General features: G+C 44.2%; 1 protein-coding gene across 1 annotated transcript in view; it reads right to left on the bottom strand.

The window, feature by feature from the left end:
- Window positions 1-14,675, bottom strand: part of LOC136871768 (uncharacterized) — a 135,054-nt gene that overhangs the window by 57,599 nt on the left and 62,780 nt on the right. The window contains exon 2 of the mRNA XM_068227205.1: window positions 13,645-14,503. Coding sequence (XP_068083306.1) covers window positions 13,645-14,476 — 832 coding nt within the window. The 5' untranslated portion in view covers window positions 14,477-14,503. The remainder of the gene's footprint in view (window positions 1-13,644; window positions 14,504-14,675) is intronic.

Here is a 14,675-nt window from a genome sequence, read left to right as displayed (position 1 = left end):
CAACAGCAATATTTGGTGGACATGACAAAATTTTTCTTCACTTTCAAGTATTAAAAGTTTATCTTCTGAATTCCACTTCTACAACCATAAAGACTTTACTTCACCTGCAACAACAAAATTTTGAAACTGAATCAAACCACATTAAGAGAATCTTATAAATTTTTCGGCAATTAATCTCCATATCTACATCAAAACTTGGACCTTGTTCTCAAACAAATTTCATGTGTCACCCCTGGAGGAACTTTTGGGGGGGGGGGAGGTCTGTACCGGGCGGTACACCTCCACGCCGCTAATTTAAAAGTTGCGCCAGTTGAAACTCCTCTGCTGGAGGAAGTCTGAACTTTATTGACGGTATTAATTTTCAAGTTTCTCAGGAGATGTCACTACCTGGAAATTTTAGAGTTTTTGAACTGTGTCATTTTCGACGTATTTTGTTTTGCTTGTAGTAAGAAGTGTGAACTTTCTCTTCTAGAGGACACTACTGAAGATCAACAATAGTGCACCCTAGTGCGGAGTGAAAGAACTTTTTTTTTGGGAGAAATTTTTATTTCAAAAGTTTGTTTCTTGTTAAATTTCTTTCTGTTACTGTTTAAGTTGCCTGTATACCCCTCTCCTTCCCCTTGTTTTGTACTTAACCTATCCCGAATTTCTTTTATTAATTTCTGACCAATCCGAGGTATCTTCCCCCAACTTGAATATGTTGCTGTATCCTACCCAATAAAGTGTTTGTGGGAGGGTGTTTTCATTCCCCTAACGCCTCGAACCTTCCGCGAGAGGATATAAACTGCTGATTTTGGGTCTCCGGTCCAGTTCTGTTCCATCTTTCAGTGTGTAAAGTACATAGCAGGGGGCGGGAAGCGCCTCTTTCTTCGGCGACAGTCAACAACCAGGTAATGGCCGATTAATTACTTCTTTTCTTGCTTGCTCAGCAGTTTAACTCTCGGGGCGGGTCCGAAGTTTTTCCATTATGTAACCTTCCTTAAAAATGTAAAGAAACTGGGTTCTATTCTATCTTTTAAACTACGTATTGGGATAGAGAGTGCTTAACCCTCTCGAGCTCCCACTCATATTGTTTTGAGGTGAACTTATTTTCTCAACCTATTCTTCCTTAACATTATGTAAATTTGTTTCTTTTCTAAAGTCACCTCTGTAGTATGGGATTAGCCCTTGCATTAGTGGCCTAGAGCCAGATTAGGTTTTTAAAAACAAAGTGTATTAGGAGTGCAGATCGCCTCCTCTCAAATTGTTATTTTGGAGGTCATGTAATTACCCCTTTTCATTTAATAGACCTCAGTAGGTTGGGTATTTTACCCCTGTGTCTATGTCCAGTGAGGACAACTTGAAGGTGGAGTTTGGTGTGGCCTTTGAGAGGCTTAGAGTTGAGAGCGAGTGGCTCTTTTTTTTTTTTTTTTTTTTTTTTGAAAATTGAGTGTTGTATGCCTCGTGGAGGCTTTTCAGTGTAATTTGGAGCAAATGTTCCTGAACATGAATGGGGTTTTCTGCCCCTCTGGTAAAACTTATTTTGAAGTAAGGTTGGGCTGATTGCCCACGAATTGTGAAGCAAGGGCGCTGAGCCCAAATCTAGTAAATATTGTACATACATTTTGTTGACTTGCTACTCTGTACCTGCAATGCTTGTTATTTCGTCATTTTAAAAGAAAATATAACCTTGTTAAATTTTACATTAACTTTGATTCCGTAGTTTGAGACCCGTTCACGCCCGCACCTTCTTTCACCTCTACCTACCACTAAAACTCGGTAACAAATACAAAGGGCTCTAGGAAAGTTTTGCAATACGCAAAAGACCGGTTGGCTGGACACCGCTGTTATGGTGAGGGATGAAAAGATGGGTGAAAACCGGTCTAAAGGATAGCAAGACGCGACCTTCATACCAGTTGTTACCAAGCAGTGGGACTGAAAGCAAGTTAAGATATCAGTGTGGTCTAAAGGTGAATATCGCGCAATTATCCGCTACAATTTTGCTCGTGGATTAACTGTTGACCAGTGCCTCGGGGAAATGACTCCTGTGCTGGGGAAAGACTGTCCACATCGGACAACAATTTTCCGCTTGTACAAAGATATTCCAGAGGCGACATTTTGGGCTTGAAGACGATCCTCGTTCTGGGTGACTGTCTGAAGCAGTGACTGAGGTAAACATGGAAGCTGTGAGGATAAAAAGTTGCAGCAAGAGAGGCGGTTGACATATTGGCACCACGAACCTACTACACTGGCGTAGCAGGGGGAGAGGTGATACTCCCACGTGCCGCGTCCCAGGTGGCGGATAGGGGGGTCCTAACCGGCTTGCCGGCGGACTTGAGGGAAATAAAATACCTCTCGCGGACCAAACACACTACCCTTGCGGGTGGGGGACGCACATGTAGAATACACCCGCGGTATCCCCTGCCTGTCGTAAGAGGCGACTACAAGGGGCGACCAAGGGATGATTGAATTAGAACCATGAAACTACTCTTGATTCGTACCATCATGCGGGGAACACCATGGGTTGCATGTACTTGCGAGTAGTGTCACTAAATTGGTACGAAATAGGTTTGTGATTACTTGCAGTAAAAAGCCTGGCCTGGTGGATTCCAGTACCCGTGCGTTGTACCCATGTGAGCAACACCGCGGGTCTGGGCGTAGCCTGTGAGTTGTACCGCTATATGAGCGGCACCGTGGGTCAGCGTTGCCTGTGATTGGTACCCACTATGTGAGGAACACCACGGGAATACCGGCGCCCGTGACTGGTACACCTAGGTGAGGAACCTTACCGGTTTGCGTTGGCTATGAGTGGCGCCATTGTGTGAGAAACACCATAGGTCTGCGTTCCCTGTACGAATTGCAATACTTGTGAGTAGTACCATCTTGTGTGGACCATCGTGAGTCTTCGCTACTTTTGATCCGTACCCCAAAATGACAAATACCACGGTTCTACTTTACTCGCGACATGTACCATTCTGTGGGGCCTTAGACGTGAATTTAGACCCATTCAGACATCAAGCATCATTGTGCTTTATAAGTGGTCCGTTGGTCAGTAATACTCTAATTAACTACCTTCTTTTTGAGTCTGATCCACTGTTTTTGTTTGTTTGTTTTTGTTTTTTGTAGGTTTTATGTCCATCCGTTCATTCTTTATGACATTTTTTAAAATTTTATTTTGGTCAGTGGATGAATTTGAATTTTTGTTAATTCATTTCGTACCATTAGGGGCCGATGACCTTGATGTTAGGTCACTTTAAACAACAATCATCATCATCATCATCATCATCATCATCATCATCATCAGACATATTGGCAGGTAGAAGAGACCCTCCACATCCCTGCACCAGCTGTTCATTCAGTTCTACACGACCATCTCCATGTTAGAAAGGTTTGTTCCCTTTGGGTGCCCCATTCACGTTCAGAGGAACGAAGGGCACATCGAGTGAAATGGTGCCGCAAAATGCTGAAACTTCGCATATCGTCAATAGCATCCTTACAGGTGAAGAAACTTGGCTTTATTATTACGATGTCCCAACAAAATCCCAGAACAAGGTGTGGCTGTTTGAAAATGAGGGTACTCCTGTGACTGTGCGAAATCATAGTCAGTGAAGAAAAGGATGATTGCAGTATTCTTCACTAAACGGGGCATCCTGACTCGGGTTGTGCTAGAAACACAAAGGACGGTTACTATGAAATGGTACAGTGAGACTTGTCTGCCTCAGGTCATCCAGGCTCTCAAGCAGCTCCGTCCAAGTTCACGGCTCAACACTTGGCTCTTGCATCACGACAGTGCTCCAGCGCACCGTGCTAATATAACAAGGGATTTTCTTGCCAGATCAGGGTTGACTGTGCTTGATCACCCTCCATACAGTCCTGATCTTGCCCCATGTAACTTCGCATTCTTCCCAGAAGTGGAGATGAAGCTGAAAGGGCGGCGTTTTACATCCGACGAGGAGCTTCTGGCAGCTTGGGATCATGAGTGTGAAAATGTAACCGAAGAAAAGTGGCAGCGTTGGTTCAGTGACTGCTTTCGACGTATGGAGAAGTGTATTGAGTGTGGTGGAAATTATTTTGAAAAAGTCTAAGGAGTTCACTCACATTGCAAAACTTTTCTAGTGCCCTTTGTACTTTACTCCTCGAGCCGACTGTTCCGACCTCATACGGACAGGTCCCTGAGAACACGTGGTGCTAGGAACCACATGCTGGTTCATACACATAGAAAGATGAACTGTACTTAATTATACATATACTAGGTTTATTACACTATATACACATCGTGATACATTTGTTTAACCTGTCGCTCACGCGATGGTTTAGATATTTACAGAACTTGTCCGCATAGCACATTTTTACATAGTCCGGCAGTCATGCTGCTTTCCCGTCAACCCCTCGCTCACTCGATGGCACGCGAAGGTGCCCGAACACTTCCGACATACAACAGCCGCAGGAAGTGGCGCAGCGCTAATGCAGTGGCACTCTGGTCAATCACAAACATACCGCCACACCTAAATGTATCACATTTAACAATAACAAGAAATGTTGAATTTAAATTGAACACATAGTCATATTATGAAGTTCTTTCACCATCAATACATATGCCGATATGAAACACGCACAACTTCAACCAAAGTAACTGAGCAAAAATGTACACAGATGTTCAAATAATGAAACCTAAATGAACAAATTCAAATCCTACAATAAAAAGTACAGCACTAGACACAAACAATAAAGGACACTGATCATAATTAAAGTCTTACAATACAAGAGCAAAGAATTTAACACCAACACGAAATGAGACACTGAATGTATTTGCAAGTATCAGTCTTGAGCTGGCAATGGACATAACTTATGTACAGAACGCCTCAAAATGCCATTGCTGGTGCGAATTGTAACCGTACGCACTCGTCCGTCCTTCCCAGGATGAGTTTCCTCGACCGTTGCAAGTCGCCAAGAGAGAGGAGGTGTGTTGTCGTCCTTAACTAAGACGATAGTTCCAGGCTGAAGGTTAGGCTGACTCGTCAACCATTTCTGCCGCTGTTGTGAGCTATTAAGATAGTCATTAGACCACTGTTTCCAAAAGTTCTGCTGCAAAGCCTGAATGTAGCGCCATCTGGAAGTATAACAGTGCACACTATCACTAAGGTCAGGTTCAGGGAAGGATAGCAGGGGGTCTCCGATCAGAAAGTGGCCAGGAGTCAGGTATGAGGGTTCATCAGGGTCGTCTGAGAGTCTAACGAGCGGTCTTGAGTTTAGGCATGCCTCTATTTGGCAAAGTAGGGTATACATCTCGTCGTATGTCAAGCAGGCATTGCCAGCGGTTCTTCGCAAATGATGTTTCATGGATTTCACCCCAGCTTCCCAGAGTCCCCCGAAGTGAGGCGAATCAGGAGGAATGAAATGCCAAGTGAATCCCTCTTGCGCTGCGTTGTTCAGCACATCTGTCTGCCACTGTTCCGACCGGTGCACCTTCAACAACTCATTTCTAGCTCCTACAAAGTTAGTAGCATTGTCACTGTATAGGTTTGTACACCTCCCCCTCCTGGCCGCGAATCTCCGTAAGGCGGCAATAAAGGCCGGTGTGGTCAAGTCACGAACTAATTCCAAGTGTATTGCCTTGGTGCAAAGGCAAATGAAAAATGCTACGTAGCATTTTACCTTGACCTTGCTCCTGGTTGCACCCTGTTTAATGTACAACGGGCCAGCGTAGTCAACTCCTGTATTCAAGAATGGGCGCGATGGAGTCACTCGAGGAGATGGTAGCTGCCCCATGAGCTGCGTTGCTGTTGAGGCTCGTAGTCTGAAACACTTCACACATTGGTGAATGACACTCCGTACCACTTTCTTTATGCTCACTACCCAATATCTGGACTTCAGAGAGGCTGCTACATGATTCGCACCAGCATGTAGCAGCCGAATATGCTCGTCAGCCACAATCAACTTGGTTATATTATGACGCTGAGGTAATATGATTTGATGCCTTTCTGCAAATGGTTTCAAAGAGTTTTGTAAGCGTCCCCCTACTCGTAATACACCGTTCCCATCTAGGAATGGATCCAGATTTCTTATTGAACTTTGCGGTGAAACTGATGAGTTCGACTTCAACTCGCCTATTTCCCTTGCGAATGTCACACGTTGAGCAAGTTTGATACATATCTGAAGTCCCATTGCTAGCTCTTCTGCAGATAATGGTCCTGTTCTTCTTACGTTGTGTCTCCTGGAATTGAAAACAAATCTGTTGCAATAAGCTATCACCCTCTGAAGACGACGGAGAGATGAGAACCGTGTCGTGACTTCGTCAGATGGAGTGGCACTGAGTAAACATTGTACCGTATCCCTTCTTTCTGGAAGTTCGTCTGCAGAATCGTTTGAATCCTTAGTGGGCCAGGTACTTGCGTCTTGCACCAACCATGCCGGTCCATGCCACCATTGTTCATTATGTTGTAGGCTGAGTTGTCCTTCTCCCCTTGAAAGAACATCGGACGGATTGTCTTCTGACATAACATGACCCCACTCGGCTCTTCTAGTCAACTGCTGTATCTCAGAGACACGATTTGCAACGAACGTTTTCCATCTCGTCGGTTCAGCTGCAAGCCACGAGAGTACTATGGTCGAGTCAGTCCACAAGAAAGTATTGTCAATTTTCAGATTCAGGGTGTTGATAGTCTTATCCACCAGACGTGCCAACAAAAGAGCCCCACACAGTTCTAATCTAGGTAGAGACTGTTGTTTCAGAGGAGCAACTCTGGATTTCGAACGTACCAAATGTACCGTAACTTCACCGCGTTGATTGGTACTGCGGATATACACACATGCTGCGTAGGCCCGTTCAGAAGCGTCTGAGAAGCCATGAACTTGTATCTGGACGACTCTTCCCGTGCAAAGAATCAACCTGTCGACATGAATGTTGTTCAGTGTTGGAAGATCAGTAAAGATTTTAATCCAGCCCTCAAGTAAAGGAGATGGTAGTGGTTCATCCCACTCTAGTTTTTCTTGCCACAACTGCTGCATGAAAATTTTACACATTACGATTACTGGTCCTATCAGCCCTAGTGGATCAAATATAGAGGCTATAATTGAAAGCACATTTCGTTTCGTGGGGCCTCCATTGTTCTCCTTGATGTGAACCTCAAACTGGAACTTGTCAAGCAAGGGATGCCACAGCAATCCTAGCGTTTTAATATTGTCTTCCTTGTCAAATCGTAGGGGTAACTGTGATTCTCTCAGTTCTGCTGGTATCGTCTCAAGTACAGCGGAGTGATTCGAAGTCCACTTGCGGAGCGGGAAGCCTGCGCGTTGCAGCAATTCTTGTAGTTCTCCTCGCAGCTCTATAGCATTTTCCACTATATCGCTACCACACAATACATCGTCCATGTAGAAGTCCCGCTTCAACACGCGAGATGCTGTAGGAAACACGTGGGCTTCTTCTTCAGCCAGTTGAGTCAGACACCTTGTGGCTAGGAAGGACGCCGAGGATGTACCGTATGTTACCGTCTTCAGTTGGTAGGTGCGTAGAGGCTCGGATGGATGTTTTCGCCAGATTATACGCTGTAAGTTAACATCCTTGTCGTCTACTCTGATCTGACGGTACATTTTTGTAATGTCTGCCGTCATCGCAATCTGATGTGTGCGAAACCTTGTCACAATTGATAGTAGATCTTGTTGAACAGTAGGTCCCACCGCGAGAGTGTCATTGAGGGAAACGCCATTGTCAGTTTTGCAGGACGCGTCGAATACAACCCGTGTCTTAGTAGTGGTACTCTCAGCCTTCAAAACTGCATGGTGTGGGAGATAGCAGAATGCTCCTTCGTCTTTGCATATATCTGGGGCCAGCTTCATATGACCCAGGGTCTCATACTCCTCCATGAAATTCACGTAATCAGCTCGCAGATCAGGTCTCTTCTCAAGCTTCTGTTCCAGTAGTCTGAATCGTTTCTCCGCTATTTTGTTAGAGTTTCCAAGTTGCAGACCTTCTGCCTTCGTAGACAACCTTACAATGAAACGTCCACTGTTGTCCCGTTTGGTGTGACTTACGAAATGCTCTTCGCAGTACTGCTCCTCCTGGGTTAGGGGCATTTTTCTAGTTGTCACTTCTTCTATTGACCAGAATTTTTCCATCTTCCTATTGAGGTCATCGTCCTGTCTGAGGAAAAATGATGAAGTGGGTGGAGTTTCTGCTCTCTCACTAGTCCGAGCCCGCGACTTTATTGGACCTGACAGTATCCATCCCAATACAGTATTTTTCAAGATGGGTAGCTCATTGCAGTTTTTCCGCCACCCTTCTTGCAACAACTGCATAAAAATCTCCGCACCGATGAGCATGTCTACTGGTCCTGGCTTGTTGAAGTGAGGATCCGCCAATGTGATATCCTCAGGCAGGTTCCACGATTTACAATCAATATGGTTCGCTGGAATATCACCTATTATGTGAGGGAGTATAGAACACGTTATAACAGTTTCGAATCTGGACACATTAGAAATGATACGAACGTCAACACTTTGAGATGCGGTGACAGCAGTGTTATTTATACCACTAATTGGAATACAGTTTCTATGTCGTTGCAGCCTCAGCTTACTTGCAAGTGACTCGGTTATGAAATGTGATTGCGATCCATTGTCAAGTAGAGCTTTCACTGATGAATTCGACCATTGTTGTCTGCAACTCCTACTATTGCAGTGGACAGCATTACTTGAGACTGTGGCTTGAATTTTAGTGTGCAGTAACTAGCATTACTCTGACCCTGTTCGTCGTCTCTAATACCGGTACCTCTACTAGCGTGGGTATCCTTGTTTGTAGTCGTTTGATTGTGTGTGGCACTGTCAAAGTGAATCAAAGTGTGATGTCTACGCTGGCAAGTCTTACAGCTATCAGATTTGCACACGTTGACACTATGATCCCTAAAACAGTTAAAACATAAACCCTTTCTTTTGACAAAATCATACCGTTCTCTTGTGTTAGCTTGCAGAAATCCTTCGCACCGATGTAACGGATGATCTAAGTCAGAAAAGTCACACTTCCCCCTTGTAGATACGTATGAGTTAACTCGAATTGGGCTTTCATTGTTTCTCACATACTGGTGCTTAGCTGGATTTGCCGCGCTCCCCCTCTGTTCCCGTGTTGCCATCATCAATTCTAACACTTGTGCCCTCTCTTCCAGGAAGGTGGATACCTCAGCGAGTCTCGGAAAATCATTGCTTGGGGCTTTCATTTCGAACTCTTTACGGGTAGCGGGATCTAACTTGTCTAACATCAGCTGCTGGAGTAAGGCTTTGTGTAAAGGCACTGAAAGGTTGAGGTTCTGAATAGCGTTTACATTGCTTACTAAGTGGTTGTTCAACTTCCTAAGGTCTGATGCTATATCTTTGTGACATGTAGGTAATGACAATAGAGCCTTGATATGTTGTGTTGCTATCAGTTTTCTGTTGTTGTACCTCTTACATACGACTTCCCAAGCTACTACAAAGTTAGAGTTAGAAACAGGAATGTTCTGAATTAATTGATGAGGCTCGCCCTTGAGTGCTGAAAGTAGATAATGAAAACGCTGGACGTTTGATAGTTTTAAATTGTCAACAATTAAAGCCTGAAGAGTGTCTTGAAAATGAGTCCAAGTCTCATACTGCCCATGAAATGTAGGGAGGTCAATGACGGGCAATCGTATTTCCATGGAATTCTGTTGGGAATTACCGCAAGAATGCTGAGATAACTGATCGATATTCTGCTCGGGGGCTATGCTCTTTTCTATCAGTGTAGTCATTCTCGCCTCTAAATCGTAATAGTTTTCTTCAAATTGTTCCCTATCCCGTTCATGACTTTCGTAGTTCTCGTCGTCATTAATCTCGAGTTTACACTGAACATGCTTATATTCTTCCCAGAGTGAAGGCAATTGTTTCAACCTGCTACGTACTGCATTAATATCGGAGCCCGCCACAAACTTGTCTACATATTTACTGATACGTGTCAGTGACCCTTTAATGACCGCTCGTTGTTTCACTAACAGGTTTTTCTCACTAGACTTCATGATATGAGTTAGGAAAGACAGGAAAAATTAAAGGAATGACTGACCTCTGGTATAATGCTGTGATGTGCACTTATGCTTTGTCCGCCTCGTCAGTTCAGCATGCCGTAGGGATGATGATACACGTGCTCCAATATTCTCTCCACAGGTTGTCAGCACTCGAAACATACACTCACAAACACCGGAGGACCACGTAATATTATAGCATTACGACACTTTCAAGAATCCGGCCCGGTATGACCATGTTCCGACCTCATACGGACAGGTCCCTGAGAACACGTGGTGCTAGGAACCACATGCTGGTTCATACACATAGAAAGATGAACTGTACTTAATTATACATATACTAGGTTTATTACACTATATACACATCGTGATACATTTGTTTAACCTGTCGCTCACGCGATGGTTTAGATATTTACAGAACTTGTCCGCATAGCACATTTTTACATAGTCCGGCAGCCATGCTGCTTTCCCGTCAACCCCTCGCTCACTCGATGGCACGCGAAGGTGCCCGAACACTTCCCACAGCCGCAGGAAGTGGCGCAGCGCTAATGCAGTGGCGCTCTGGTCAATCACAAACACCGACTGAGAATTGAACCTCTCGGTGGAGGTAGAGTCGGCGGTAGACGTTGAGGTGAAGGTCTAGGTGGAAGTAGTGGTGTAGACGGAAGTTTAGGCGGAGACGGAAGTGGAGGCGGAAGTTGAGGTGGAGGCAGAGGTTGAGGTACTCCCTGCAGGTGGGGGACACAGATGAAGAATACACCCACGGTATCCTCTTCCTGTCCTAAGAGGCGACTAGAAGGGGCGGCCAAGGGATGATTGAATTACAAACACCCTTACCTTCGAGTAGTACCACTATGTTAGCTACACCACGTACCTAATACGCTGGCGTCGCAGGGGGAGAGGTGATACTCCCACGTTACGCGTCCCAGGTGGCCGATAGGGGTTCCTAACCGGCTTGCCGGCGTACTTGAGGGAAATAAAATACCTCTCGCGGACCAAACACACAATCCCCTGTGGGTGGGGGACGCAGATGAAGAATACACCCACGGTATCCGCTGCCTGTCGTAAGAGGCCACTAAAAGGGGCGACCAAGGGATGATTGGATTAGAACCATGAGACGACTTGTGATTAGTACCACCACGCGGGGAACACCGTGGGTCGCTGTTACTTGCGTGTAGTACCATTATGTTAGACACAAAATAGGTTTGTGATTAGTAGTGACAATGTGTGCTCAGGATGCATTTTATAGTACCATACCTGTGATTCGTGGAGGCCTGGATACCTAAGGGCTTCTACTATACGTAAACTTTGGTATAGATAATAGAACGTTTCACCATCTTCCGAATGCAAGCACACAGCTAGGCATTGAAACTGCATGTCTAACTCGGTTGGTAATTTTTTCTCTCTTACTGTGTATGTATGTATGTATGTGACATATAAAATAATGGAAAATACTGTCGAGTCCAAAAAGAAAGATTCTACACTATATTCGATTATTTTTGTATATCACTCCCCCTCGCCCCCACCCCAAAGGAGACTGAACTTGGAATTTAAAAAATCTGGAGTGACACTATTCATCTTAGCGACCCCAAAATTTATGGATTCGAAACTAATTTCGAATATTTTTATATCACTCCCCTCTCGTCCCCAACACAAAGGGGGTTGAACTTGGAGTTTTAAAAAATCCGGAGTGTCACTATTCATCTCAGCGACCCGGAAAAGTACGGATTCGACACTATTTTCGATTACTTTTACATATCACCCCCTCGCCCCCACCGCAAAGGGGGCTGCACTTGACTTTTAAAAAGTCCGGAGTGTCATTATTCATCTCATTGAACACGAAAATTAGGGATTTACCGAAAACGACCGATATCGCGTCTAATCCATAGCTTTCGGAGTGGGTGAGGTGGGTAATGACACTTTAGAAGTCGTTGTTCAGCCCTCATCGGCATGGAGATGAGAAGCGTTGGAAAAGACAATGTTCAAAGTAGCCGAAATGACGGATGTATGTGTGTTCCTTCCATCATAGCCCTTATACAAAATTGGTACACATACGACTTACTATCTGAAAAAGTACTGTTGGAGTAAAACACCCCTAGAACTTCTAGGGAAGGTGGTGAAATATAAAAATAAACGAAAATGACTGATATTACAGTCGAATACATCGTTTACGAGGTCGCTGAGTTGAACTGTGACACTATACATTAGTACGGAGGTTGAGAAGGGGTGAAAATGAATGTAAAAATAACCAAGATTGTGGATGTATGTGGGTATGTTCCAGAATAGCTCTCAACGAAACTTGGAATGCATATGACTTAGCATCTAAAATTAATTTTAAAAAGTACTATGGAGATGAAACATCCCTGGCCAGATGGGGGCGGGGAATGGGAGGGGAAGACGTGTAAAAATAATGGAAAATAACCGATAATCACGTCGAATCCATTGTTTATGTGTCGCTGATGCGAATTTTGACGCTCTGGATACAGTTGAAGTCCACGTTCAGCCTCCACCGAGACGGGGTGCTTAGAGGGGGTTAAAAGTAAATAGTCTAAAATGGCAGAGATTAGTGTTGAATCCACTGCTTTTGGATTCGCAAGGCTGATTGGTGACAATCTCAATAACAGTTGAAATCGTGTACTTCATATCTATAGCGCGACGGGTAAATACATACAGTTATCATTTTTTTGAAAGGATCAAAATACTTCCCAGGCAATTCGAGCTTCCACTAGGACAAAGTTTTACTCAAATATTAAATACTGTAAAACTTGAAATCAAACACACCTAAATAACTCTAAAACTACATAATATATTGTTAAATATCAATCAACATCTCAAAAAGGAATGCTATAAAAATTCACGTCACACACAACTAACTGGTAATACAAATCTTACCGGGCGAGTTGGCCGTGCGCGTAGAGGCGCGCGGCTGTGAGCTTGCATCCGGGAGATAGTAGGTTCGAATCCCACTATCGGCAGCCCTGAAAATGGTTTTCCGTGGTTTCCCATTTTCACACTAGGCAAATGCTGGAGCTGTACCTTAATTAAGGCCACGGCCGCTTCCCTCCAACTCCTAGGCCTTTCCTATCCCATCATCGCCATAAGACCTATCTGTGTCGGTGCGACGTAAAGCCCATAGCAGAAAAGAAAATACAAATCTTAATGGTAAACATTCAAAAACTATCCGAGCAACGCCGGGTACTACAGCTAGCAGACCTCTACTGTAAATCTAATACGGTGTCCGTGGAGCTCTGGAACGTGTATTTTTCTCTTACATTTCACTTCTTTATATGAATTCAAATTTCAGTTCGAGTGATTGTACGATTCGTTCATGATGAAGAGATTTAATGCTTAAAAAGGCATTTTCTTAATTCGTGTACCTAAACATTAGCAATAGCGCGTCAAAAGAGCCTGTGCTCGAAGACGATTGTATGTTACTACTGACCCATAATACCTTTCGGATGCCTGAAAAAAGTGTGTACATTGGTTGTTAATGTCCAGGAGACACTGCTGTTTGTTTTTCATTTTATGCAAAATCATCCGAGGTGAAACCCTCATCGTTATTTCTAGATCTTCAAAAAATGTTAGTATATTATATATAACTCATGTAATTTCATACTTTGTAGATATCCCATTATTAGTAACATACCTGCTAGAGAAATCCAGCAATTCCTAGCCTCTGGATCTGTAACACCGATGGTTTGACTGTGCCGCGCTCTGTCCACGAGAGTCGCGGTTGATCTTGCCGCCCCGTACGTCCCAACGGCAGTTCCTGCAAACATAGTGGCTGCGAGGACTGGGCCTGCAATAGGGATAGCGAGAGAGGCCAGCCCAACAACGGTAGATCCGACAGCCGCCACAGTACTGACTGTATCCAAAGTAGACAGAGTGGCTTGACTCGCACTGGAAGCCGGAGTTTTTCCAAATTCAACCATCACTCGACCATGATAATCACTCTGATAAATACCATCTTTGGGATAGCAATATCTGCAAGCTGGCAAAAGATTATTATCTAAATAGTCTTTCCAATTTACATAAACACGTGCATGGGAATCAATATACCACACACTTTCCGTATCTCTTCTGGTGTATTTGGGAACTTTGAAGATTGGTATTGTTGCGGCATTTGGTTTCTCACCTTCATCACCTGGTACGGGTATGCACACAAATATCATTGCCATCCATGTTTCAAAGTCTTTTTTCCTTTCGTGGGTATCTTCCGTTATTATCAAGTCACAGATTCGTTTAATGTTTTCCCATTGTTTGCCTTCATAACCAGTCTTATTTGTTGCATTAACAGACGGTAAGTGTTCAGGAGGTCCATACAGCGCATAACCAACTTTAGCTTCCAAGAAGTTCCGTTCACTGCGCTCATAGCAATCCCAGTCACTTGACCCGAAGTTGTACATCAAGTTCTGCTGCAAGTCGGTGACTACTTCATCCCACGATCCTGAAGTTGTGCCCCCTTCACTTCTCACCATCGTGGTAAACAAGAATCTTTTCACCTCCTGGAAATAAATAAAGAACTGTATGTAAGACCAGTAAATATGAACGGCACAGGAGCACCGGCAACGAGCTAACCAATCCCATCCTTCAGATAAAAAAGACTGAGCTACTTGGCTACGCGGTTTGAACGACGTAGCAGTGAGGTTTTTTTCTGTTTGCGATACGTCGCACCGA

The sequence above is a fragment of the Anabrus simplex genome, chromosome 4 (genome assembly GCF_040414725.1).
Source record: "Anabrus simplex isolate iqAnaSimp1 chromosome 4, ASM4041472v1, whole genome shotgun sequence".
Classification (NCBI taxonomy): Eukaryota; Metazoa; Arthropoda; class Insecta; order Orthoptera; family Tettigoniidae; genus Anabrus; species Anabrus simplex.
This window is presented reverse-complemented; position numbering and strand designations above follow the sequence as displayed.